The 13,850-nt window shown below is 45.6% G+C and overlaps 1 protein-coding gene across 1 annotated transcript in view; it reads left to right on the forward strand.

Moving 5' to 3' along the window:
* LOC144824359 (uncharacterized) overlaps window positions 1–13,850 on the forward strand; it is a 73,260-nt gene that overhangs the window by 16,253 nt on the left and 43,157 nt on the right. Inside the window, exon 2 of the mRNA XM_078683472.1 lies at window positions 6,427–6,499. Within this exon, the coding sequence (XP_078539598.1) occupies window positions 6,427–6,499 (73 nt within the window). The remainder of the gene's footprint in view (window positions 1–6,426; window positions 6,500–13,850) is intronic.

Below are 13,850 nucleotides of genomic sequence, written 5' to 3' on the forward strand. Positions count from 1 at the left end.
GAAATCCGTCACGCTCCCCGGCTTTGCTTTGGGGCCCGGGGATGGGGTCTCAGGTCCCTAGAGACCTCTTTGTGGGGGGGCACGATGGCGTTCCCCACCCCCTGCTCCTCACACGGGGCCTGGAGTTGGGATCCTGGGCCCCTCCCCCTTCTTCATGAGGAACGTGATGATGCTCCTGGGCTTCGTTTACGGCAGGGGCCAGGGTGGGTTCCTGGCACCCCGCGGGGGCACCTTCACGCGGAGCACTGACATCCATCTTCGCCGGGAGTGCGACGCACCCCCCCCCCTGCCTACAGCGGGGCCCGGAGTTGGGATCCCGGGCCTTTTGGTCACCATTTTCATGGGGAGCGCCGTCTTAGCTTCTGTTGGGGACAGCCCCCGGGACCTGACCCACCCCGGGGGCATATTCAAGACCGGTGGTGAAGCACCAAGTACTTCGTCATCGGTCTTCTTGGAGGTTAAAGGTTTCCTACCTTCTGGGGGGCATATCTCAGCCCCCAGGGTACCGATCTGCACCATTTTCGCCTCCTCCTGCTCCTGGTGGTGCTCCCCAGCCACTGGGAGCACTCTCCTTTGCCCTCTGGGTCTCACAGAGGGTGAATTCAGCAACAAGCTGCCTTCACTTGCTCCCTGCGCCAGCCTTTCACCTGGCTCTCCTCCTGGGCCTCTCTTCTCCCTGCACAGAGGCCCCTGCCTCTGCGCACTGGTCCTGGCCTCTTCTCCTGGCACTGTTCAGGGTCCTGGGACAGTCAGGGGGTTCCTCCTTCCAACTGCCCATTGCACCAGCCTCCAGCACCAGTCTTCCTCAGCAGACCACACCCCAGAGAGAGCTTCTCTTCCAGTGCAAACACTTTTTTAAAGTTTGGGGATGGGGCTGGCAGGAAGTCTCTGTTTGTCCTATCAAACAGTGACACATCACTTCACTGCCCCTGCTCCCTCCTTCCTGCCCAGGCCTGTGGGTAGGTTCAAGTTGGCGTCATCCAGGGGTCTCCTGCCACATGGTCTCTGAAAGCCCCTTTCCCTGTGCTGCCTTCTCCCTTGTGCAGCCTGGTGCCTGGCACCTGGTGACAGCTGCTGATGGATGAGCCTGTAGCTCCACCCATCTTCTCTTCTTTGGAGAGGAGGCCTTTGCTCTTGGAAGGAAGTTCATTAATCCAGCCTGCTGGGGTCAGCCCCCAGACAGGTCCTAGTTATGGGCTGACTCAGAGAAATATGACATTTCTGGATGACCCAAAAGCAGTACAAATATGACTTTGGACTCTGCAGAATACTTCTTCTCAAACAAGTTACAATGGACTTTAGTGCATGTCTGGAATTGGTAGGCCTTAGGAAAGTGAAACTAGCACATGGGCTCCACATCCCCATAGGAGAATAATGAAGTGAAAACAGTAAAACACACTGACTTTCCCTGGCATGTTTCTTCCCAGTGTATAAAGCCTATTCCATGTCACCACCCAATTCTGCATAAGTCCTGCCACACCATTCACTTTGTAGGTGCTCCTGGGTTGCGCACACCCGTACACGTGTGCAGCCCGTACACATGTGCACATGCATGCGCACATGTGTTTGCATGTAACCAGCCTGGTGCCCCTTACTCCAGCTGCTGCGCAGCGGCCTAGTCAAGCTAGGGTGACACCAGTAAAATCCACATGCAGTCTCTTTCATCATGAGTTCGCTGTGGGTGAGTCCCAACTTACGAGACTCACACGCAGTAAAGGCTCAACAAAAGGCGAAAACTCCAGGCGGCTCAGAGTGTTAGAACCACCTTCTAACACATCATAACTGCATGATTAGTATAACAACATAACATAGACAAATGTCTTTTTTAGATACCACCTATATTACGGTACAGAATTAAGCTTTGAAAGTTCTTGGGCATAATACTTGCACTGATTTGTAGTGAGCCATTGAAGCAAATAAGCCAGCCTGAGAATTTTTTTTTTTAACCCCTTCGACGCTCATGACGAGCTGGGCTCGTCATGAGGTAGCCTCCTCGCACGCTCATGACGAGCCCAGCTCGTCATGAAACATGCGTTTTTAAAAATCTCAGCACCCGAGCAGAATTCCGCTAGCGCGCATGCGGTTAAAGGGGTGGAATAGTTCATTTTTAAAGCACAATTTTCACATAAATGTGCTAGAATGCTATAGGGAGCACTCATTAACCATTCAAATCCATTAATGATGTGTCAAGCCAATGTAGCCTTATGATCCCCAGGAGTTGACTCCATTTTTTACAAATGTGGTATAAGGGCTGCCATCTGTCACAAACAACCTCCTTTGTGCCAGGTCCAACACTTTGTCATGGGTGCAGTCCAAATTAGGGGTTGCAACTTTTTATCAAAATGACATAAAATATGCCAGTGCCAGAATTGTGTTTTCAAAATGTGCTATGAGTACCTCCTTATGTCAATAATATCCTCCGCTGTGTCATGGCCAGCATTTTGTTACCAAGGTCCTGTTCCAGCTAAATATGCTCTATTTTCATTACAATAATAGTGAAAATTAACATATTCTTCATTATTAGTATAATGAAAAACTGCAGAAAATAGGAATTTCAGAGTCACCCTGTGTTATTGACACTGATTTTGCCAGCTCTGAGGCCAGGGGTCGCAAAGGCAGTTCCAGGGGTCGTAATGGGTGAGCAAGGTGTCACAACTGCGACCCCTGGTGACCCATAAATGATGTCCATGCTTCCTTGACAGCAAACTTACTGAGATAATGGTTCAGTTGCCATCAGTCATTGTCTCTCTTGCCCAGTGAATGATTTTATTTTCTGATCACGTGTGAACACCCACATGAAAATGCGTGCAATTCAGTGTTAGGGCTGGTTAGCCAGTACTTTAGTTTGGAATTTTCTCATTTCCCCTTTAATTTCATTCCTTCTCCTCTTTCTATTTTAATGTTTCTTAAGAGGATACTACAGGTCTAAAGACAGTGCTAACGGGTCACTTGCTTGCCGCCCATTTCATCTGCAGTGCACCACATGGCCACTGCCTCTAAAACAGGAGATTATCCAAAGAGCATTGTTATGCCATTCCAAGATGGCAAACATTTTGGTTCTAAATGTAGCACCATGCTTGAACTTTAAAACAATAGACGTTACCTTTGCTAAACAGATACCTGCTGCTATGTTTAGTTTTGTTATTGTAAGCTTATGCCTGCTGTGTTTAGACAGCAGCTTATTTTTCTACTTGTATTCTTTTAATGTATCTTGCCTATGTTGTTGAATTTGTGTGTGTTTTATTGGTGTTGTCAGAGATTTAATGTAAAAATGAGTCAGTGGATTAATGCATGAGTGTATGAATGAGTGACAAAGAGCTGGTATTGTACTGTATTATATTACAGCATCTACATAGCGCTTCCTACCCCTATGTGGGGCACTGAGGCACTTGCCTACATAGGAAGCGTACTACACCTTGTAAGGTGTGTGGTTGGGAGGATATTTTCTTTGTTTTAATCCTAAGTGGGAAGTGTATCAATGTCGTGCATAATGATCACAAAGGGGCAGTTATCATGTTCTGGGATGTAGTGCATAGCAATGTAGTGGATGATGAAGTGTGTGAGACAGACGCACAGCTTTATGGTTTTCAGTATGCCATACATTAGTTTGGTGGCAATGTTACTCCATCATAATGATGACGGAGTACCCTCGCTAAAGAAAAGTCATCTACGCTAATGAATTTTGAATGTTTAACAATGTGAATTTTTATTTTATTGTATAATCATGCATTGAATGACATAATATTGTAACAGAGGATTTCTGTATAATTACTTGTTGATTATTATTTGATAAACTTTACAACTTGAAATCACAAAGTTGTGGTTAATATGTGTTAAAAACTTTAAGCGGAGTGTTTCAAAGACAACCGCGCATAGCGACAGTGCGCTGAGGTTAAGTGTCACAGACACTTAAGATAGGATTGGAGTACCCTCGCTGCCACACTGAAGGTTCACCTGCCTCATTTAGATCATTTAGAGTGGGTGGACCTTCAGCGTATCGACGGCGGAGACTGCACTGTATCTGCCTCCGGCATACAGCACCTGGACCCCGATCAGCACCGAAGACACCGTCCGCACGATGAACTCCATCCACTCCGGATCACCGACCGACCCCTGCCCACACCACGTCACAAGGCCGACGCTGTCATCGCACCCCACCTGCGGGACATCATCAACACCTCCTTCGACACCGCCACCTTCCCGGAGAGCTGGAAGCACGCCGAACTCAGTGCTCTTCTAAAGAAGCCATCGGCCGACCCCACCGACCTCAAAAACTACCGCCCCATCTCGCTGCTCCCGTTCCCTGCTAAAGTCATCGAGAAGACCGTCAACAAACAGATGGCCGCCTTCCTCGAGACGAACGGCTCCCTAGACCGCTCGCAGTCTGGCTTCCGGGCCAACCACAGCACCGAGACCGCACTGATCGCAGCAACCGATGACATCCGAGCCCTGCTCGACAACTGAGAAACAGCGGCCCTCATCCTCCTGGACCTCTCAGCGGCCTTCGACACTGTCTGCCACCGCACCCTAGTGCAGCGCCTCAGCAACGTCGGAATCCAGGAGAAGGCACTGGAGTGGATCATCTCCTTCCTCGCCGGAAGAACACAGAGAGTGTGCCTCCCCCCGTTCAGATCAGAAGCCACCGAAGTCATCTGCGGCGTCCCTCAAGGCTCCTCGCTCAGCCCAACCCTCTTCAGCGTCTACATGAGCCCCCTCGCAGCCATCGCACGCCAGCACAACCTCAACATCATCTCCTACGCCGACGACACCCAGCTGATCTTCTCCCTCACCAACGACCCCGCCACCGCCAGAGCCAACCTACACGATGGAATGAAAGAGGTAGCCGAATGGATGAAGAACAGCCGCCTGAAACTGAACTCAGACAAGACGGAAGTCCTCATCCTGGGCTCCTCGCCCTCCGCCTGGGACGACTCCTGGTGGCCCCCCGCCCTGGGCACCGCACCAAAACTGACAGACCACGCACGCAACCTGGGCTTCATCCTGGACTCCTCCCTCTCCATGACCAGACAAGTCAACGCCGTCTCCTCGTCATGCTACAACATCCTGCGCATGCTACGAAAGATCTTCCGGTGGATCCCCACCGAGACCAGGAAGACGGTCACCCAGGCCCCCGTCACCAGTCGTCTGGACTACGGCAACTCCCTCTACGCTGGAACCACCGCCAAAATCCAGAAGAGACTCCAACGGATCCAGAACACATCAGCACGACTCATCCTGGACATCCCCCGCCGCAGCCACATCTCCGGACACCTGAGAGACCTGCACTGGCTCCCGGTCAACAAGAGAATCACCTTCCGTCTCCTCACCCACGCACACAAAGCCCTACACAACCAAGGCCCAGGATACCTCAACAGCCGCCTCAACTTCTATGCCCCCAAACGCCAGCTTCGTTCGACCAGCCTCGCCCTCGCCACCGTCCCCCGCATCCGAAGAACCACCACAGGAGGAAGATCCTTTTCCTACCTCGCCGCCAAGACTTGGAACTCCCTCCCGACCCACCTCCGCCTGGCCCAGGACCATCTCGCCTTCAGGAAGCAGCTCAAGACCTGGCTGTTCGAGCAGTAGCGGACCCCCCCCTCCCCAGCGCCTTGAGACCCTCCGGGTGAGTAGTGCGCTATACAAATGCTTTGATTGATTGATTGATTGATACATCTCTAACAGTTCAACAGAGTAAGAGGCTGTCGTAAGTTTGGCCAGTTGACTACGCACCCTATTTAAAGTGGTAGACAACCAGTTTTCACAGTCAGTCACCACCAGGTAAAATCTGGCAGTAAGGGACAGTTAAAACTGTAAAACGGACCCCAAACTATGAGTGAAAACTCCCATGGTGAGGAGGTCATTGTTTATTTTATTTTCAAAAATAATATCCTACTTTGGGTTTTTATTTTTGAAAATGAAAATTTAAAGTTTGTCACACAATTGCATCGTGTTGACTGAGTCGTTCATCAAACTTTGCATGCATTCACAGGAACTTCAGTAATGGCAATTACTGTAGTTGCAAGAGATGTCCACTGGGCCGGCGGACATCTAAAAAAAATGACAGGCAGGTACTCCCTGAGGGTACTTTACTATGTCACCCTGACGGAGTAAATGCCCGTCCGCCAAACTCTAAATCAGGACCATAGTCTGCTTAGCAGGTTACTGCACTGGGTTGGCCAGCCTGAGATTTTGCTTACTGTTTTGTTCCTGAACTGGCATGTTTGGAGGGATAGAGAAGTGGAGAGATCTGTTGTGATGAACATCTTCACTATCATCCCATATCTGAGTGTCTTTGTGAGATGGAAAGAATCAGTCAGTTTGTATAGATAATATTTGGGACCTGCAGTTGTGGACTATATTAAAGATCTCTTCAGGTTTTCAATGGCCATTCATTTGATGACATTTGTTTTTTTTTGGGCTGTACAGTGCTGGTGACGGACAACCTTCACAGCAGAAAGGTCTACGACACTGGTAACCTCAGGCAGACTCATCCATCATTGTACCAAGATTCCGTCAATGCTTCAGTCAAACAGAAATTACATTCTTTACAAATAAATAGACCTAGTAGCACAACGGAACATGCAAACATTACCCATACATGCCAACATTTTAGAAGGGGAAAATGGGAGATTAAAAAATATATATCTCCCTCTGATAATTTCTGCGGGGACAGACAAAATAAGGCAATATTTTGCTTGAAAAAATGGGGTGTCTCCCACCTGAATTCGGTGGATTGGCATGTATGATTACTTGCATTTCAAAAGTGCACTTTCACTCCGAGGTGCCTTTTGTCCTTTGTTACCCAGATTTACTGTAATCATTTTATCCACTTTGGGGGGGATGAAAGATTGATTGAACCCTCCATGGAATACGACGTAGATATCTTCCCTTGATCCATTGCACAGAATATGAGCCACAATTCGATAGGCCTTAAAATGACAAAACGGGCGAGTTTTGTGGTGGGTTTCTGGTGTGCCACTCAAAGCCACCGGTCAGATAAACACAACAGAGGCAACAATGGACCTAATGCAGCCCTGTCCCATGATAGTCTCATGGGCGTGGCTTCCATTACTGCATTACTGCAACAGGTACGGTAACCGGGGCCCAGAGGCCTTGGGAGTCAATCGTAGTGCCTGAACCCCGATTATTCTCGTAATTCACAGTGTATACAGCGGCTGTGGCCTTGCACCAGGGGCTTTGACGCCACGCCCTTCTGTGTCTCCGTAGTCCGTACGCCTGGCCATGCCTGGCACACGCTGTCGTTTCGTCTCGCCAGGTTTGTGTACATTGCGGCTCAGTTGTATCGTAGCAACCAACAGGTGCAGTGGCATCGTTGAAAGCAGCGTTGAGGGCAGACGGTGTCCAAACTGCAGTCCCGTGATACACAGTGAGTAAAGTTCACCTGAAGACCGTGTTAACTATTATTTCTCGCGATCGATCCTAAAGAATATTAAGCGAGCACTAGAGAAAGGACACAGCTATAGTTTATAGGAGGTTTGGGTGGTTGTTTTGGCCGTGGAGGAGTTGTCATTTGTTTGAGACGTTGAACTGCAGGAAACACAGCGTGGAAAGCCGTAATCAGCGTAGCGGGCTGGGGAGTTGAGCACTTCAGTGAATGGAAGGCAGGGGCCTGATCTCTTGCACTGTGACACTCCAGGTCGTGATTGCAGGTTCCAAGGCTCTTGGTGCCACCTCAACCCTTTAGATTTGGAGATGTAGTATTTGTTCCCCTGCCAAGTTGATCCAAGAGTTGTGCAGGTCCTTTGCGCCTTGATGAAGCAGATCCATCTTCTCTGAGAGTCAAGTGCAAAAGGAGAAACACAGGTGAGAGACTGCAACTTGGAGACTGAGGGGGGGTGGAAGCAATCTGGAGGGGCAGAATCATAGTGGACTTGGGCGAGGAAGCAATATGATGGCGGCACAGAAGCAAAACCAATGGCGGTACAGAAGCAAAACCAATGGCGGTACAGAAGCAACATGGGGCGCCGGTAGTGAAAGTGCATTGGGAGGGCCATAAACTAACAGGGAGAGAGAGCAACATAGAGCGGGGGAGAAAAAGTAAACGGGTGACAGCGACTGGAGTGCGTGAGGGAGAAGCACCAAGAAGAGAGTGTGGAGAGGGAAGAGAAGCACACTAGGAAGACAGCTGCAAAACACATGCACTCTTGTGGCACCTGAAAAATGAGGAGTGGAGGGACATAAGTAATTCATCCATGCTTAAGGGGAGGAACAAACACAAGAAAAGGAAGGAAAGCCCGCACAAGCTAATCAATAATAAGAAGCAAGAAAATTATAGTGACAATGAAGCCATCCAGTGGTAAGCAATGTATGGATTCTAAGCCCACTGTAAGCTAACAATACAACTCACAACAGACAACACATGCACTTTCTGGTAGGTGAGACCTAAAAAGTTGTTCGGAAGAGATTCCTGCATAATTTGACCACCGGTTTCCACCCTCCATCTCTAACATCCACAATTATTTCTGGCAGGCTAACTTTAAAAAAGTGTGCATTACTTTGCAAATATGAAGGTACCAACATTTATATAGATACCATTTACAATATATTAAAACACTGATGCTGGAGGGCAACCTATCCCAACTATAGAAATGAATAAACATAGCCGTCTGAAACTTTCCTGACCTAAAACGATTGATTCTTGTCCCTAGCCCTCCTGGTGTAAAAGCCCTTATCCTTCATTTAATGCCCAAACCTCACCAGACATAACAGTCCTTCCTCCTGACTCAATGACCCCCTTTTTTTGTTTAGGAAAATTCACTGTATTGTGTATTCCCTGTAAATTCTGACCTACCTGTTACTGGGCTAACCTGTGAGTTGCTGGACATGGCTGCAAAATTCGACCACTTTTTCCCATATCCTAAACATATTCTATCTCCCCACTAAAACCTGATGATGTTGTTGTCCCTAACGACCTTTTACACATGTGAACCATTATTTATTGTTTTGTCATGTGAACCACCCCAGCTTGTTCTTTACTGTATCCAAATATAGAAAAATAAGTAGGATAAAATACTCCAGCTAAAAGTTAAATAGAAAAACAGGCAGGCAAGTAGAAAGGGGGAATTGCCAGCCAGACTGGCAAAAGACAATGGAGCACAGAGAGCAGGAGTATTGAAGCTAAAACTTCTCTCTTTCTGCCTCCAGTCACCCAAATGTGGAGTACACAAAAGAAACAGCAGATCTATGCAGTGCAGAAATGAAAGTGCAATGAGGAGGAGGTGCTGAGAGAAGCCCAATGTTGACAGAATTCACCACTTTTGGAGAGTACTCTGGTGTACAAAAAAATTTAGGAAAATCCCAATTGTTCCCACTTACTGGGGCCGCTCTACCATGCCCCCGGATTACCCAAAAGAATAGTGCCAAGGGGAGATAAAGTATCTAGGGTTCATGATCACCAGAGACAAAACTGAGCTGATGCGCTTAAATTATGGCAAAACCATAACAGCTTTGACGGACTCTATCACAAGATGGATTACCATGCCTCTTTCCATGGCTGGTAGAATATCGCTAATAAACATGGTGATACTACCCAAATTGCTCTATCTATTTATTAACATTCCTTATAATTGTGGAAAGCCATTCTTCATTTCCCTTAAGACACATATGACGTGATTAGTGTGTGGGGGGAGGGGGTAAACAGCCCAGATTACAATGGGAAATACTAAAACGCCCCTTTATGCAGGTTGGCTTCAAGGTTCCAGACTTGTACAATCTGTGTGCACAAGCACACTGCGCGACATACTGGTTCTTACCCGCCACCCCCACGGCGCACTTATTGGTGGAAATGGGCTGTATGGAACCAACACCATAGACGGGATTTATTACAGGCCAATCTAAAAAGAGGGAGGCTGATCCCACAACAGTTGCACGCACAGTGATAGCTTTGAGTCGTATAGCTGAAAAGCTGGGAATACGGATGATGTACTCACCCCTGCTGCCTCTTTCATGCCACCCTGATTTGAATGTGACCAAAGAAACAAGCTGCAGGAAAATGCTGCAACATACCCAGGTACAGACATGGGGGGATTTATATGTTGATGGGAAATTTCATACATGCGAACAATTCTTTCAAGATACTGAGCTGTTCTTATATGTATGGTTAAGGCAAAGTATACAAGCAGTCACACCTCCGTTCCCACAAGAACGTGCAATATTACCCCCACTGCACAAATTGTTACAATCCACATCTCCCTCCCACGCAGTTTCTCTACTATATCATAGCACACAAACTTCTCTCAACGGATGCCAGATACCTGCACGCGCATATTGGGAGAGTGAGCTTGGAATAGTGCTCGACGACAAGCAATGGGACTTCAGTTGTTGTCAAACTGGACACATTACCTCTAGTAGTCGATTACATATAATACATTTTAAATTTCTACACAGGTTATATTATACACCGGCAAAAATGCATAGATTCCAATGGCGAGACACCTATCAATGTGATCATTGTAGCTATGCACCTGCAGATTTTTTACACTTGACATAGGAATGCAGCACAGTATATCAAAATTGGCAGCAGATCTTTAGTGTATTATGGCTTTCTAGGGATACATAGGAAATAGAAGCTGTATATAGAAATTGACATGGCTGCTAGCGAAGCGCCGGGTGGCTTGCAGTTGGGGTTGGGAAGAGACCCAAATTTAAGGAGTGGATGCAAGTTCTCACACTTTGGCAAGAACAGTCCCTAACATGTGCAGAACTCCTATCAATGACGTCCCGACTAAGGGATAGCTGGGAACCATTAGGGGCCTTTTTCTTGTCTAACCCACAGCGAGCTAAATTACCCTAGACTGGGAATGATACATGTGTAAGACGAAGGACTGGGATTTAAGTCAAGGACAAAGGATTGTCTACAATCTAGTATGAACATGGATAGTGATGCTGAATGATGGGTGTCTACAGATGTTAACAGCTGTTTTACTTGGAGTGAATATTGTCGTTTTTTACATAATTCATATTTGTCCCAATGTAATATCAAGCATGACAACAGACCTAATATAAGCTGATATGGATTACAGAATTGATATGAGATGCAGGTATGTCACTATGTCATTCTTGATTGCAATGCATGTGAGTTCCTGATATTACTGTATTCAACGTTAAATGACAATTAAAACAATAAAAATAAAAAAACTATTACATAGTGTAAATAATTAAAAGTTAAATGTTCCGAAAAAACTTTCACAGATTTAACAGAAGAGCAGTGTGCTATACCCCCAGATTCATCAATGTCCCGTTTTGCGAGTCCTTAATAGCGATTTTTAAGGAATCACTATTAAAGACTCACAAAACGGGATGCATGTAGAAATCGCAATATTTTTTGCGATTTCCACTGCTTCCTTATTTGCGATTCGGTAATTGCTAATCGCAAATAAGGAATGGCTTTCCCATTCATTCCTATGGGCCTAAAGGCCCATAGGAATGAATGGGGAGTCATTCCTTATTTACGATTAGCAATTAGCGAATCGCAAATAAGGAAGCGATTTCAAGGGTGCCAGGGTGTCCAAAGGACACCCTGTAGCACCCCTGAAATGGTCATGTACACTGGTGTTGCGCACACACATGTCCAAAGGACATGTGTGTGTGTGTAACAATCAACTTAGAAAAATGCACTAAGGTGCATTTTTCTAAGTTTTCGCTATTTACCACGAAGTTATACTTCGTGGTAAATAGCGGCCCCAGATTGCGAATTCGCAATTTTCAAATGGGTCATGAATTACATTTAAGGAATCGCAAAATGAGATTCCTTAAATGCAATTAATCGCAATTGAGTGATTTCTAGATTTGCGATTTTTGCATTTGGGATGATGAATCCCAAATGCAAAAATAGCGCTCGCAAAGGGCCAGATTCTCAGCATCTGGCCCTTTGCGAGCCGATTTTACTTTGATGAATCTGGCTGTAAGTCCTGTATGCTAGCGCAAACTGCGAGCGAATGGTCCAGGGGTGATTAATGGCATTTTGTTTAGCATATACACCTGTAGGTGTCTCAATGGAATAACATAATTTCACAGCAGCAAAAACTGAAAGCCAAAAGATCTTCTCTCATTCCTAAGTAACAGGCAATATAACAAGAACCACACCATAGAGTTTAAGTGGAATTACTGCACAATCAAAACCTGAATAACATTTTTGAATTCCCCTATTCGTTAGCAGTTTGCCAAAGGGGAGAACACCCATTCTAAACATAAAATAGAAGGTCTGGGGCAGGTGCAATCACATCCAAGAATGGTTCAAGCCCCCTGGTTAGATTGTTGGAGATATACAATCATACATGCTCACAGATCAGATTTAGGCAGAGACTTCTGATTTTCAAACCAAAAATATCTTTATTTTAGCCGTCTCCCACCTAAAAGTGTCGCTGTTTCAACATTAGTCAATGGGGAAAATAAACTCCCCTCTTTCCTGTTTAAAATTTTGGCATGTATATAAAATATATGGATTTGAATTGATATGTCCCTGGTTATCCTATCCACATAGGCCAACTATTTCTATTGAGGATCATGGCTGTACCTTTGACAGATGAATCAAGGGAAAGCCGTAAATCCTTTAGACTGAGAGCATCACATAAGTATTTTATGTGGCTAAATCAGGGATGGGTCACAGTTTGCTCTCTTAATATAGTGGGCCTGATTCACAATGGGCATTTTGAAGTATGTGAAGTACTACTCCAGTAGTACTACCTCACATACTACAAAATGCATTCACACAACCTTGGCAGAAGAGTTCCACCTCCGTGTCTCCTTTTTTTTTTTTTTTTTTATTGATAAAAATGGTACATAAATGGACAAATTTCAACAATTATTACATACAAGATAAGAATCTGATAAATATTTGATATATTTACATACATTTTTAATTCCATCTTGTTAGCGGGAACGAGAAAAAATAAATAAATAAATAGATAAATAGGGTTAGAAATCAGTTTCAATTAATTGGAGATGAACAATTTTTTTTTTTTACCCATTTCTATCTATTCTCCAATTGGTTACAGGAGCCCATAGGCGTATACCCTCCTTACGCTGCCTCATGCCTTTATATTCGTAGAGGCAGGATTCTATGTTATGAATTCCTAGAAATCTCGAGAGCCACATCTGAAAGGATGGGGGGTTCGTATCTTTCCACGCCGCAGAAATTAAAATTCTAAGTACCGCTACAGATAAAAATATTAGATCTCTTTCAGCCTCGTCTAAACCCAACTTAGAGTCTGTACCCAGTAAAATTAAGGTAGGGGATAGGTCGATGGACTGACCTGGCAGCCCCTCCATAAATTTCATTATTTCTTTTTTAACATTTTCCAACTGTTTACAGGAAGAAAACATATGTATAATATCTGCCTGGCTTTCATTACATCTGGGACAATTATCATTTTCGCTTAGACCCCAGGCAAATATCTTCGCGGGTGTATGGTAAAGATTAAAAATAGTCTTGTAGTGTTGTGCGCGAAGGTTTGATGCCCGGAATATTTTTTTATTCAATACGAGAGCAAGATCCAGATCAACATCAGAATCCCCTAATTTTGTCGCCCAGTTAGACTCAACCTTCTCAATATCATCCGGGATTTGGTCCAATAAGCAATTATATAAAATCTTAATCTTCCTACAACCTCTAATTAATAACTCAATCAGTGGAAAATCTGCTGTATGTGAAATCTGTGGCCTGACTGCCTTAATTGCCCTGGTAACTTGACCATAAACCAGCCATTGACTGTCTGGAATACCAAATCTTTCCTGCAGCATTTCGAACCCCAGAATTTCACCTTCTTCCATTAAATCTCCCAAGGATCTAAGCCCCAGCCTTTTCCACATCAGCAAATTATTATCGTTTT

Source organism: Lissotriton helveticus, chromosome 3_1 (genome assembly GCF_964261635.1).
Source record: "Lissotriton helveticus chromosome 3_1, aLisHel1.1, whole genome shotgun sequence".
In the NCBI taxonomy this organism is placed as follows: Eukaryota; Metazoa; Chordata; class Amphibia; order Caudata; family Salamandridae; genus Lissotriton; species Lissotriton helveticus.